Below are 15670 nucleotides of genomic sequence, written 5' to 3' on the forward strand. Positions count from 1 at the left end.
CAATTGTGGCAAATTCCCATATTCGTAAAGAAATAGTTTACCCACATCATTTTCTTTACAAATCCCCTATTGTGTCTTTTTTTTTGCGTGATATTCACGATTCTTGTTTCAATGCAATGAATGTAAGTGGTTAACAATTGGTTTAAACCAATGAACAGACATTTCTTTGTTCATTCATTAATTCAGTAAGACGCTAGAGGTGAATAGGCTAAAATGATAGATATCATACTTTCCTTATCGTTTAATTACAGACAAATGTTCTATTTTACTAATTTAATGATTAAAAATTTTATTTCAGATTTTAAATGTTCCAGACATTATGTTTGGGAAGTATCTTTAGGGCGCTCGGAGTCCAGTTTTCTCACACAAAGCTATTTCACGACTGTGATGAGAATCTGTAATTTGGAATTTTGGAGGTTGATTGTAATACATTGTAAACCATCATCCATGTTAATAAAGAAATAGTAATGATGAAAAACACATTTTTGGGTGAACGATCTTAATGCATCTTTTAAACTTGTAGCATTAAAGCCATTCAGCGTTCTTCCCATACAGTATTCGAGAAGCAAACCGCTATCTTAAAACTGGCTCGATTTGGACTGAGCGCCATAATTAGAGTGGCCCACAAATGAGAGGGCAGCATTTTAAGATAATAATGCTTTATCTCTTCTTGGATGTTAATAGCTCAGTAATTGATGTCTTATCTGTTTCATGCCGCGACCACAGATAGCACTTTACTGTTTAACAGGAGCTGCTGGCAAGGTTAGAGCAAAACAAGGCCAATCTTTGCTGGTCCACTGATATTTGTACACCTCAGAAACCACAGACACTGCATTGCCTGCTTCAGCGCTGGGCTGGAAGCCATCAAAAAAGCTTTCTGTGTCTTGTTTTCAAAGTTTTCTGTCATGAGCATTTAGAATAATATGCATTGTTTCGTTTAATACGTTCTGGAAGTCCATACAAATTGAATTGTGATAATGTGTTGTTTCTGAGTGAAATGGAAGGTCGAATTTTGAAAGGGAATGTGAAAAGTGAACATTTTCTCGCATAGCATTATTATTATAGGTCAGTATTAATAGATTTTTATTTTTTGGATTGTTCACACACACACATATATATATATATATATATATATATATATATATATATATATATATATATATAGATAGATAGATAGATAGAACAATGATATATATTATACACTGAAAAACATGATGCTAAATATTTATTATTATAAGATAAGTGGTTACAATCAATTTATTTTAGCTACTTAAATATACAAATTTAGTTGAAAGTTAGTCTACTAAATTTATTTAAATTGCATATAAAATAAAATATGCAACCACCTAAAAAAAGATGATTAATCAATAATATGTGTATAATATGACAAAATCATGCAGATTATAGACAGCATGTAAATATATACATTTTAACCTATAATTTCAAATAATTGTGGCCTAAAATTCACATGACTAATCCACAAACTCCATCTATTTGAATATTTGGACTTTGGATATTTTTTACAACAAAATCTTGTATGCTCACCATGGCTCACGATTACTATGTAGAAATATTTTTCGTCATTGCTAATGAAAAAAAAAAAAATATATATATATATATATATATATATATATATATATATATATATATATATATATATATATATATATATATATATATATATATATATATATATATATATATATATATATATATATATATATACATAATACATTTGAATCCAAACTTTTCATGTTGATTACAAAAAGCGAATTCAGTTCAGGAAGACAATAAAAATTGACATCGAATTGCAACATTCAGTAACCATCCAAACACAGTTCCATGGCAACATGAAACAAGTGAAAGGTGAGGACAGGCGTTAGGACTATAAAAACAATCCCTCTGTCCATCAGAGTCTTTGCGGTGGCTCTGACTCATGGGGTTCAGCTTGAAGCACTGGAGGGGAGTCAGGAGACAGAGCCGAGGCCTTGTTTACATGGCCTCCCCATATTTGGCCGGGGCCCTGCCCACAGCATTTTTGGGATGGTTGGGTAAGAAAAGTGTGACGACGGGGAGATGGGATTGGAGAGGCGCTGACAGAGATGGTGTGCGAAAAAGAGCCAACTCCTCCAGCCTGGATACCAAAAAGACTTTTTGTTATCAGTCACTAGAGGGAGAGTGACAGAGCGAAGAGTCTCTGTTCACTGCACACACACGGATCAGACTGGATCGTATTGTCACTGCGTTTTTTGGACCGTAAAAACCCAGAAGAGGTAGAAGAATTGTTTGGGGAGGACTGTTGAAGCTGATCTGCTCTAGGTAAAGCTGTGTGAATGATTTGTTCTTCACAACTTCATCGTCAGAAATGGATTCTTCAAGGAACGTTTCTGTAAGGTTTAGGGAAAAATACAAGTTTAAAACTCAATTTTTTGTTGTGTGTAAATGATAGGTTGTAATAGTTTGAAACTTTTATTGTAGTTAATTAATGTCTCCCTTTAACTATTTGTTGCAGGTGACATTTATCTATATATCCTCTATATTGATCCAATCAGAATGTTAGAAATTAGAAATATCACTTTTTGCATAATTTACAAATTATTTGGTTACATTATCATTTTGCTTTATTTTAGAATATTGCATTTCTTTGACTTTATTTTTTATTTAATTTGTGTATTTTGTTCATTTATTCATTTTATTTTATTTAATAATTGTATTTAAAATATTTTATATATTTCTTTTTTTCTTAAAAAAATAAGTCACGTATATATATATATATATATATATATATATATATATATATATATATATATATATATATATATATATATATATATATATAGGCACAGGCACCATGATCAGGTCTTTATTTTAGTGATATAATGTGACACATTCTTTAATATGCATGAAACAGATAACTTATTTTTCTAAATTTGAAGTCAAGATATTTAAGTCATAAGTGCAGATAATTGACAAATCATGTGCCAAAAGTACGATTACACCCTCACTATTTTTGTTAAAGAACAATGTGACGTTTTAAGACTGCTTAAATTCCAACAGTTTAAATGTGCTTTCAAGACTCTAATATACTTAGTTTGAATTAATAAGGACCCAACAGCTTTTGATTGTGCCTTTAGAAACATCGCAGAGATTCGAATGAATCTCACTGGCTGCATTTAATTTCATCAACCCGTATTAAGTATGTATTTTTTGTCCAAGGTTTTGCAGGCACAGCTGATTTCCTTATTACGAGTCTAAGTGCGGTTAGCGCATATTTAAGCTAAGCTCTTAAGCAGAGCGTCGACTGCAGTTTCATCACAGTTGTTGCAGAATTGGTGTTTGAATTGCGTTTTGGAGTTCAGCTGTGCAAAGCTGAACTTTATTATGGTCTATTTGTGCGGCTGGCAGTCTAACTATTATGTAATAAACGTGTCTACACATCAAGCTGGCTTCAATTAAACCTTCTTGTGATGGGAGGCTGGGCCTCTCCATTTTGAATGTCGTTTAATTTTGTGGCTATAAACCAGTAGCTTTGCCAGCAAAATGAGACGGTTAACCGTTTCAGCAGGCTGTAAGTTCAGTTCTCGGCTGTGTCGTCAACAATGCTAGGTTTTTACTGTCACCATCTGTTAACACATGACACCAGAGGTGCACTTTTCGTGTTTCCCCTCTGACGGATTTAACTACCTGAGGCTTGTTTGTTCACATGTGTGGTCTCCGGATGTTTTTGTCACGTTGTTTTGACACAGTGGCAGAAGCTTAGGTTTGTGCACAGATGAGTTGGAATTGGAAATATGGAAGTGTCTACTGCATATTATTCCCGATCACATTCTGAGTTTGTGGACAGTAGAAAGAGGACAGAGAGATGATGATGATGATGATGATGATGATGAAAAATGCTTGAACACCTGTCACCTGTAGGAATGTAATAAACACTTACTCCTGGTAAGTAATGCCTTAAAACCCTCAATGGGTCTCATAAAAACTCATAAAAAACTACAATAAATTAAACTTTGACTTGAAAAAGGGAGGCATGTTTTAAGGACCATTAAGATTTATTTTATAATGAATATTATTCTTATTACAGTAGTGCAATGATTTATGTTTATTTGTATATTTTGTATATTATTATTTGTATATTATGTATTTTATTATGTTTTTTTACTTTCTATTTTTGTACTTTGCAAATTTATCAGTACATTACATTTTCACTGCATTTCATTTCACATATACATATACATATATATATATATATATGTGTGTGTGTGTGTGTGTGTACTAAGTGTACTATTAATTTCATAAATTGTAGCATGATGCTCTAATGCAGCTGCAGAACAGGTGCAGTTCTCAATAATGACTTTTGTCATAATACTTCACGGAAGGTCACAAGAAAATGTTTTGTTGTATTTATGTAGAAATACGTTTGATAGTAGTTGGGTAAATGTTTACTGAGATTGAAGCTGTGTGAAATTTCTGTTCCTTGAAACATTTCTTTACAGGTAAATCAGTATTAGACAGTATTTTTTAGCTAAAAAAAAAAGTTTTTCATTTGAGGAGTAAAATGTTCTTGACTAGTTTTATCCAAACACAAAAGAAACACACTGTGCTGCGTCCGAACCGTGATGCACATCTGACGCCATTGCTCTCGTGTTTAATGAGAAGTGTTGCTGTTTTGTCTGCTTTTTTGCATACAGTACGGGTCCTTATCATGTCAACGGGGCTTTAGATTTGTCTCTCTGTATCTCAGGGATTAGACTGCTTTGACTCCAAACTCATTGCGTAATATATAGCAAATGTCAGAGCTTATGAAAGGCCCGTGTGCACACCATGCCCAGAATGCTCCTGAATCGCTCCTCCAGTTTTATGAACACAGAGGCTCAGTTGTTCAGCGCGGGTCCGCCGTAGGCTGTTTTGTCAGGCTGCGTCCAGGGCCTTCAGGAGGATTCACATTTAGCCAATCATAACATTTGACCTCTGCCTTCACACCCACGACATGCCCGCAGCTGCTGTCCAGACCCCTCTCGCTGGATCTGTGTTTGTCTTTAGGTTTAACTACCGTTCAGAGAAGAAACGCACTCTCGTGAAGATCAAAACTCCACCTCTCCTCTCCTCCGCTTTACAAGACAAGATTGTCCCGTTTCTCCTGCATTCCAGAGACCTACGCACATAGCTCAGCACGGGTCAGATATTCCCCCCTAAATAGCTCGCACTGACCTGTGACAGATGGCAGTGATGATATTTATGAGCCCCAGAGTCCAGTTATGTGCATCCGTCTCTCATTAACGCTGACTGAGAAACCCAGTGGGGTTTCCTCACACAGTCACTGGTTTGTTAGATATCTGGGGCCAGTTTTTACTTTAATTAAAAAATTTATAATAATTAATTACTTACTTTAGGCTAGTTTTTAAGACATAGAGGCATGGAGTCACAGGGCAGGAATCTGTACGTGAACATTTAATAGAATTATGTTTCCCAAAGGACATTAAATTACTGTAAAATTTACTCTTTGCCTGGAATCAGTTACAAGAAATATTACGCCTCACCCTATAAGAAATTATTTTTTGTTGTAAGGTTGTGCATAAAAAATATTGGCGCTTTGCTGAAGATTATTTCAATAAAATTCTGTTTCCAGTTCAAAATTGATATATAAAAAAAAAAATAATTCAAATGAATGTGGATTGTGAGCTGTCAGAGGCTTCATGTGAAGACAGATTTGGTTTATGATGGACGTTTGTCTAGTTTTTATTAAAAATGTACTTAATGAAGAAAGAATCCATGTTTCAGTATCAAAATCCTAAGATTCTGAGATGAAATATGACCCAGGCAGGTTCTTGGCAGGTTTTTCTGAGATTTAACCTAATACTTTAGATAACTAGCGACAAGCCTGGGCGTAAATGTTTTGTCTGGAGACGCCTAGAGCTTTTAAATGCAGTTGTAGTTTTCTTTAGCAGCTTTATTAATTATCCCTTAATGAATTGTGTCATCAGTTGCTTTAGAGACGGCTGTTTTCTCTAGCCACAGGTTTTAAGAAGTTAACTACAGAGATACTGAAAGGCCAGTTCTACACGCGATACCCTCAACAGGGCTACATGTGAGTGGAACCGCAACATGCAGTTTCAAAAGCGCCTCATTTAGTTTTGATTCGGTAATTCATTGTTTTGGTTCTCCAAAGCTCTCTGAGGACTAATGATGAAGTGTGTGATGAGGAGCTGGTGTGCGCGGTCTGTGTGCGTAAGCGTGTGGAGCAAATAGCCCGGGCCAGTTCTCGACCGCAGTCAGCCACTGCATGCCTATCAAAGAGCCGCCCTCGTTTCGCCCTCTCTGTTCCCAGCACTTTGAGAGGGGCGTGATTGCTTTTCCTTAAAGGCAACGTAAGCGCCAATAAAGCGTTACCAGTGAATGGCCTCTTGCTGGAGTCACGTGGAAAGCTTCGTGCATGAAGCTCACTGCCACTGAAAAACATAAGCGGCGTCTTTCTCCGATTGAGATATAGCAAAACGGGGGAAAATATGGCCAAAATCTCATCTTGATTCGTATTCGTTTTGAATGCATCCATTTTTTAATTTGGTTTTGAGATTCTTTCCATTTTAGTAATGACTCTCAAGTTTATTTGTTGAGACTGTTTAGTCTATATCCTACCTTGTCACATGGCATAAACGTACTTTTTAGTGAGACGTGAAATATGTATTAACAAGTACATATCACTGCAGTTTATAAATGAAATGAAGAATATTGTTTACAACTGGATTGTAAGAATGACATATTTCACACAGCTTTTTGGTGTTTAGGTTGAAAACTAACTAACAAATCATTTGAATAAGGTATTCCAAAAATCGTTGTTGCTGCCTGTCTGAACAAAGATATGATCTTGTTTTAGATATGATATTGTTTTAAGGTGCTAACTGCTTGAGGGACATTTAGTTGGAGTAGATGTGGTGAGGTTCTGCTCATTTTTTTTTTCTTTTCTCTGTGCTTTAATCACACATAGCTTTTCCAACTCTTTCATCTCTGCCTTTATATAAGAGGCCCATCAAAAGCATCTTTAATGCATATTTAATGTCCTGCACTTACCTTATACTGGCTCCATTACCAGAGGGCTCTTGTGATGAGCATCTGCGAAGTCAAACACAGCACTTTGTCTTCTTCTAAAGTGCTTACACAAGGTTTTCTCAGCAGCTCTTGACCAAAGTTACAGTGACCGCATTTCATTAAAACTTAAATCACATTCATATTGCTTTATTGGCATTGTACAAAACTTTATTTTTTTACTATTTTTTATTTTTAGCAAATAAATGCAGTCATAGTGAGGAAGTGCAAAAAAGCAGCATGAAAATATATATATAAGCACAAGCAATATAAGGTCTGTTGCTCAGTATGAATGTTTTTTAAGTTTGATGTCCTGTCTTTCACGTGTTAAAGCAATCACTGGTGATCTCTAAGGGTTTACATCACTTAAATTGTTCAAATATTGCCATCGTTTGGGGAAAAAAAACATTTAATTGCAGATGAGATCAGATGAATTACACAGCTGTGATGTAAACCACATTGGTTCGCGAGAGTACGATCCAGTCGTGGGAGTGTTTTAGGAGCAGGTGTTAAAGCGATGATCACATTGTATGTTTTGATTCATGGCAGCGGGTGTTTGTCATTTCATGGATATCAGTCGTGTCACATTGTCAGGATTTCTGTTTGCTGACTGCCGGTCTGTTTCTGACTGACTTACACAAACATATACAGTACATTCATTTCCTGCAGACGCACCATGTGAAGTTTGTACAGTCCTTCCGTTAACTTTTTTTTCTCTTTCCTCTTGGTTTGATCTCATTCCACGTCCTTGAAAGCTCAGACTATCACTCACAGAACAGCAGCCACAATTATTGATCTATTTAAGCACAAATGTTTAGATAAAAGATATAGAGAAATCATTAATTTTGACTATTAATGGACAGCTTAAGTAAAGAAAAAAACCTTGATTTAACACGTTACACATTTTTTGGCATTTTTTAAACATTACCTGCCCTTAATTAGTCCAAGTAAGCGGTTCATGTTTTGCTACTTGAATCGTCCATAAAAAAAAAAAAATAGCTTTTTCCGCCCACCATGAAACATAAGCCATGATGTCATGCTTGTCGTGCATAAAAGTCTATTATTATTATTATTATTATTATTATTATTATTTTTAAGCAATTAGCTATGCCTTAAGCCATTTACGTACAACATTAATGTATCAACCATTGACTGACCAAATGTCCACATCTGTGAAGTAATGTGAAATCAGATAGGCCTACTGTTTTCCTACTATTGGGAAACACTATAAAAACACACACACATACACTGAAAGCCCCCCAGCTGCCTGTGCTTGTAAATCTTAATAAGGTAAGGCTTCGTAAACAGTGTTGAATATAATATGCCAGTTTTCCATTTAGACAAAAACTAGTACCGTGAAATCATAATGTTCAAGCCAAAACCAGTAAGGGGTGTTCTAGGCGCAAAATAAAACTCTGGTAAAACCGCGGTAAAAACACTTGTATTAGAGTAGATTATTGCTTTTAGAAAACAAGTGGAAACAGAAAGCAGCTGACTAGGTTTTGGAACAGAGCTCCAGTGTTTATGGATGCACAGTGTTGACTTCTGGGCTAGTGAGAGCCCTAGAGTGTGTTTGAGAAGGGATGTGTTCCAAAACTGCTGCTCAGTTGTACACTGCCTACATAGACAGTTGACTTTTAAGGCTTCCTCATAAATGTATGAACCTTATAAGTCACCGATTACAATCAGAAAGTTGTACAGTTGATTTTGTTAGATAACATTACACATCAAAAAGAATAAAATAATGGTATTATTTAACTTTTTAGCATAATTTTTTGGCATTAAATTATTTTTGATAAGTCAATTTCAAAAATATTTCCTTGTAGCTATTTTTGTAATGGATTAATTATGATTGTTTTTATATTATGTTATATATTTTATATATTTGTATATTATATATTTACATTAATAATAATAATAATAATAAATGTTTTGAATTGTTAAACATTTTACCAATATTTTTTTAATCGATCGAATCATTATATAATTTCAAAAATACATTTTCTGAATAATATTTTTCCTACTGAATAAATTATAATGCTGCATAATTTGGATGAAAGAAGGCATCTCTCTATTAGAATAATCTTTGTGTCATTGAAATGATGCCTTTAAATGCTGCCTTTGTAGGCTTCTGACTGGGTTTTGGAGCAGAGCCAAGGAGTTAGTGAAGGATAACAAGCCTATCCGACAGAAAAAGCCCCAGTGATGTCACTCTAGTAGACACCAGACACACAGCTGGGCGAGGATAAATTCACACCCGCCTCACAAGGGGTGTTGTACATCCAACGAGAAGGAAAGAGTCGTGTCATCTTCAGCAGCACAGCTCAATCGGAGTTAAAACAGGAGGTGGAGAAAGAGGAGAGAGCTTTCTGATGCAAAACTACTCCCACTCGCTAGTGTTGAGCTGCTGGAGCTCGGGAGCAAGAAAACACGCAGACTTTTTACAACTTTGTTTCTTGTTGGACATTTACAGAGCTTTGCACTAAGGCAGGTAGGCACGTCTTCTTGTGGCTCTTTTTGTGCTTTGAAAAAAATCTGAAGCACTTTAGCTTGTGCTCACATCCTGCTATTTTTATGGGCGATGATTAGGGATGAACGCGATCTGGGCGTGATATCACCCGTGTCCGCAAACAGGTGATAAAAAGCGTGCCGAAATAGAAGATGATTGCTTTTTCAAGAAAGAGGCGTGTCTGATTCCACATCGAGATGGCAGATTTTAATGACAGCGACAGCTCCTCTGATGTCAGTATATTAAGTCATGAGGTGTTTTTAAGGTGCAAATAAAACATGAGATCTGGTCGGCTCATCTGAGATGAAGTTTTAACCTGCTGAGAGGATTATACAAGGTGCCGCTTTCCTCCGCGGTGCGGGGTGGGTGTTATTTTGAAGTACTAGAATGCTGGGAGATGTTTGAAACAGCTGAGGGATTGTTAGGGGAAACTCTGGAGGGAAAGAAAAGGGCAAGAATGGGGGAGAAATGCTCATTTTTTCCACACTATGCTGTAAAAGGCAAAATCTGGCTCTAGGCCTGGTCTCATATAGGAGAAACAAACAGTCATCTCAGTTTTGACATTAGGCCATATCATTAGAAAACATCTGAATTCACTCCTGCAAAGTTTGGTTTATGCGGATTTAGGGATGTCAGAAAGCAAGTGATGACCAGAGGTGAATTTATTCTTCAAAAAGTCTGTAAAAACAATACTTTTGTGAAATGTAATACGTTAAAATGCCCCTATTATGGTAATGAAAAGTTCACATTTTACTTTCGGTGGTCCCCAATAACAGGTTGACATGCATGGAAGGTTAATAAACACTTTCATTATCTTATAATAGGGATTTATTTTTAAACTTACTTCCCCAACAACTCCCATACGATTCACTAAATGATTATTTTTTCCAAAACCCTCCTTTGTGTGACGCTAATCTGCGATGATTGGTCTAATTTTCATTTCATCATGCCTGTTATTCCTTATAGAGCAGCATTTTTGAGAGCAGTACGGCTTTATGTACAGCGTTACTGGGGAAACAACTATTTTTACCGCTCTAAAAGCAGCATCTAGTGGCAATGAATGAATTTGGATTTTCATTAAGACCAACGCAAAAAGACCAAGAAGTGGACAGGCAATATGCTATCATGTTGGCATCAACATGAAACTGGATTTATTTTAAAAACGACTTTCTTTTGAGAGACGATAACTTTATACACAGTGCACTTTCAGATTTAAAACTTTGCAAGATGTTTTTATTCACTTTGTCACGCACTGCATGAAAGGTAATTTTCAAAAGTCCATAATAGGGGCACTTTAAAGTAAATCGATTTAATTTATTGCTGTGACGCAAAGCAAAATTTTATGCAGCCATTACTGCTGTCATCAATGTCACGGAAATTGTTCTTATATGCTGGATAATATGTTGCAGTTGGTAGTGTTACTTGTCGATGCACCATCTGATGTGCAAAAACGGACATCAAAGTCGGAAGCATTTGACAGACATCAGCTTGTGTACTCGTGTTTAAACTCCAGTCTAAGCAGTAGGTCACATAGCTGCATGTGACTCTGGGTCAAAGGTGATCATTGAATTTGTTGCAAGTAGACATCTACAACCTAAAGGTTAACAGGTCTTTTGAGGTAACCTGGGAAGTCTATTTTTAAGGATCTTGAGGAAGCTGTTAGTCTCAGATCTAGAGTTTGTTCACAGACCATATGATGTTCACTGGTCGCTGATTGAAAAGCAGTGGAAGAGTTTTGCAGATTAGAGTTTTTAATAGAAAATAAAAATAAAATCATAGTAAACTTGAGAATATCAGCATAAAATTTTCTTTGTAAGAACCCAAGGCTTAAAATTTAAATTGAAATTAAACTAAAAATGTGTTACTTTTCTGAAGACATTTTTATATATCATACTATATTAAAATTCATTGATTTCATTCATTTATTTTGTATTTAGAATTGTACAAAAATAGACTTTTAAAAGATCTTTTAGCAAACTGGAAAAAGCATTTCATAGAATGTACATACTGCTTTTTAGAGGATAGACGTTCTGATTACAAAATGTATGCAGATTATCACTGTTCAGTCATCGACCAATACTGCTGCAGCATTACATGAGTTTTCCCCCCACTGTATTTATTGTGATACCACCTGTTTCAGATAAAACAGCTCCAGTTGTCACTTAAAAATAAAACACAAACACATCTGAACAAGCTAATCAATGTCTTCTGCATTGCTAGATAGTTGCAGGCAGGTGAGTTCGATCAAAGTTGAAGCTAAACAATAAGCTAAAAGTGGACCTTGAGTGCCAGAGTTGAGAATTCACGCTTTATGTCACGACTTTTCATGACTAGGCAGCCACAGTCTCTCGTCTTCAGCTATTAGTGCTATAGAGTGTCAAAAAAAACAGCACAGCAGAGCGCAGAGCATTGTGTCCACTTTTCCCAGCTGTATTATCAGATTTGCGGCTCGACAGATCCTGCATTAAGACACCATGGGAAACTCAGTGTGAGTGTTTCTGGCTGGCTCAATCTGAATGAATGACATTTTGTCACAGTCTGTGGTTTTGAGGCAGTCTCATTCTCCCAAGCACACTGAACAGAACACTGCAATTTTTTTTTCTGGGATTGCAATGCATTGTTGATATCAAAAGGCCATTGCAGAGTGAACTGTCAAACAGTGGCCTAGTGGTTTTGGAAAGCCAGAAAACAGTTACAGTCTGTTATTAAAATGCGTGACCACAGGGAAACAAGATACTGATTGTTAAGTGCCAAAGATACACTGACACACAGCCACCCTTAAAATAGGTGTGTTGTGTTTTTGTGTAAGTGACGAACGTGTGTGTGTTAATGTGCGAGTATAGGAAATGATGCTACAATTCCAAGGAGAGAGGAAATGCCTCCAATCTTGTATGTGATGATTTTTCCACTGGTGAGTCACTGGCTTGGACTGGGAGCATGGTGCCTCTCATGAGAGGTGCAAACTGACTCATTGTACAAGGCGGAGCTGCCATTCGCTGCCATTCGTTACATGTGTGAGTACACGTGCATGTTTCAGGGAGAAAATCTGCCTGACTTTCCAAAAAATTGACATGGACTCTCCATAAGTGTTTAGGTGCTTAAAAACAATCAGAATTATCTCAGTAGTCCACTATAAAAAATCTTTTTCTCCAATAATTTTTTTTGTTGCCACTAAAAACCTAAAAAAGTATGTAGTTCCAAACCTATATGATGTTTGTGTGTGTATGTGTTTTTGCTCATACAATGGAAGTAAATGAGGTTCTAATCAACATTTTGTGTGGAGTATCCCTTTAAATGAAACATTTTAGTTCTCTTCGTGCTTTGTATGGGATTTCATGGGGAGAGCAAATGTTTAAATAGTTTTTTGTTTTTTTAAACTATAACAGTATTTAATATCCAGTTATTTTAGGATTTAGAATAGATTATCTCGTGTTCTGTTACCACTGAAGAGAGAAGTGTAGCTTTTGCTTAGTTTGAAACTTGTGCTGTGTTATGGTAGCACAAACAAGGACTTAATAATATAATTACAAAGTTAAGGTGTCATTCTTAGTCCTAACGTGAAGTTGGGACATTTATGTGTACATATGAAATAGCTGAATGTATTAACACATTCCTTTTTCATTTTTGTCTTCTACAGACGTTATTCACACACAAGGTCCACTTGATGGTAGTCTCTACGCTAAGGTTAGGAAGAAAGAGTCTCTCGACGGCGGGGTCACAACCAATGGTCTCCCAGCCACTGCTGATCACACTTTACCTGCTGTTGACCACACTCTACCACCAGTTGACCACGCCTTGTCTGTAAGCAGTGACTCGGGCAACTCTACCGCTTCCATAAAAACTGACCGCACGGATGAAGCCAGCCATCAGCCGGCCTTGGTGAGTCAGCCGTCCTCCCAGCCCCTGAGCCCAGAGGAAAAACAGGAGCTGGACCAGTTGCTCAGTGGTTTGGAAGCACCAATGCATCGAACAGGTTACCAAAGCAGCTCTGGCAGTGGGGGAGGCGGCGTCCTACACCTTGTCCCTGCCCAGGTTCATGTTAATGGACACAACAACATAGACCGTGAGACAGATATCCTTGACGATGACCTGCCCAACAGCCAGGAAGGGAACAGTGTGGACAGTCTCGGAACCCTCTCGTCTTTTGAGGGCAGAGCCACTCCAGCAGATCTCTACTACCAGTCAGAGACAGTCATTAATGGACAAGATACTCCCTACTTGGAGAAAAAGACAGAGCCTAAAGTCCACAGCTCCTCATCTGTCCAAGAGCACTTAGGATCTTCTAGTGGCTACTCAAAAAACCAAAATGGCAACATCTACCGTTCTCAATCATTAGGGGCAACTCCAACCACGGAGCAGAAGTGCATGCCCAAAGCTCCTACACGCACAACCAGCAGTAGGGATGCAGTACAAAGGGGACTGAATGTGTGGCAACAGTACGGTGTTCCTGAGGTCCCAGTCACAGATGGGGTCACTTTCAATCCTGTACTACAATCCCACAGCCTTCCAGAGTTTCCTCACATGGCATCTCAGAAAGAAATCGAGCAGTCCATTGAAGCCCTCAACATGCTGATGCTGGACCTGGATCCAGCACTTACTCAAGTCCCCAAGTCCCACAGTGCTCCATCTGGAGAAGGTGGAGTGGTCACCACCCAACCATCTTTCTCTCAAACCCAAGCACGGCCATCCTACCAAGCAGATGCAACCATTTATGACCGAGGTGGCATCTCTTCAGCGGGATACCCTTTGACCTTTCAACAGGTAGCCGCAGAGCCTCCACAGCCCTCCATGAACCAACAGAGACCAGCCATGTCCCAGCATACTGCATTCCCTTCTGAGACAGAAGGTCAGGCTCCTATGTCCCAGTCCACAGTGCCTTCCTCCACCTTTGGGGTTCTCCAGTTGAAACCTCTCAATATTTACCCTCCAAGTACCACGTCCCAGTCCCCTGAGCCTCAGGAGAGCCAGCGTAGCTATTCTGCCTCCTCATCCCCTTTGCCTAAAGAGACTGAACCAGAAGATGCCAACTACAAATTGGATGGTCTTGTAGCTCACCGTGTAGCTGGTAAGATCAACTCTTTCATAATTCTCAGTTTACTTGCTCAAAGGTGCAATAGCAATGGTACATTAGTCAATCCTTGGGTGATAACCAGCCAAGATATGTAACCTTTAGGTTACATTTGCTCCTGCATATACAGAATGTGAATTGAAACATGCTGTCAAAGGGAAATGTAGTAAAGGAAAACATCTCCATGCTTGTCTTGAGTGCATGAGTTAAGCTTTTCTTGAGAGCTTGCCTTTTATATTCAAGGCGGTGCCTTTTTTGGTGGAGTTTCTTTGTTGGCGTTGACATAAGCACTGTGAGATCACAAAGAAAGCTTTGTCCAAAAGTGCTTCTGGCTTAAGCCTCAATATCAGACTACGTTTCTTTTTTGTGCCAAGCCAAAACCGAACATTTGTACATTACATCTGGAGAAGTGCCCAAACAACTGAGGGCTGTTTTATGGCAGTGCACTTTTTTTCTGTGAACATTATCTGTTCAGCTTGAAAGTTTATAAGGACTTTCCTGGAAGTCTAGGTCTTCTTCTTGTCAATGATTTTAGAATGATGGTAGCACGTAAGAGTTGTTTGTTTACCCATTCTTGTTTTGTTGCAAGCTAAATTCTCTATCTTGTTTAGGTTGTTCCAATGTTGAGTTTCAATTACAGATGTTATTACCAAGTCTATAACATGCTGCTGATGGATCTTACAACTGAAAATGTCATAAACACACACACTCATATATATATATATATATAACCCTTGCTACATATCTGCCAAAAACATAAATGTAAAACATACTGCTACTTGAATTAGTGCTGATGCATTGGCTTTGGGCTCACTTTTGCCCTCTAGTGGTTGTGCAGTGCAGGTTTACAGTTAATGTATCTTATTTATCATTAATATCTTACAAAATTATTGTTTAAAAAGCATCATGAAGGTTGCAAGCTGATAGGAAGAGCTGATTTGTCAGAAGACCTGTGTTAGCTAAACCACAAATCAAGAACCTCAGGAAACCAGTGTAAACCTGACAGGAAA

At 37.4% G+C, this 15670-nt stretch overlaps 1 protein-coding gene across 7 annotated transcripts in view; it reads left to right on the plus strand.

Annotated features, from left to right (window-relative positions):
* tns1b (tensin 1b) overlaps positions 1 to 15670 on the plus strand; it is a 60877-nt gene that overhangs the window by 19303 nt on the left and 25904 nt on the right. For all 7 annotated transcript variants that reach the window (XM_043248924.1, XM_043248921.1, XM_043248923.1 and 4 more), the window contains exon 14: positions 13230 to 14657. In XM_043248924.1, the coding sequence (XP_043104859.1) occupies positions 13230 to 14657 (1428 nt within the window). The remainder of the gene's footprint in view (positions 1 to 13229; positions 14658 to 15670) is intronic.

The sequence above is a fragment of the Puntigrus tetrazona genome, chromosome 9 (assembly GCF_018831695.1).
Source record: "Puntigrus tetrazona isolate hp1 chromosome 9, ASM1883169v1, whole genome shotgun sequence".
NCBI lineage: Eukaryota > Metazoa > Chordata > Actinopteri > Cypriniformes > Cyprinidae > Puntigrus > Puntigrus tetrazona.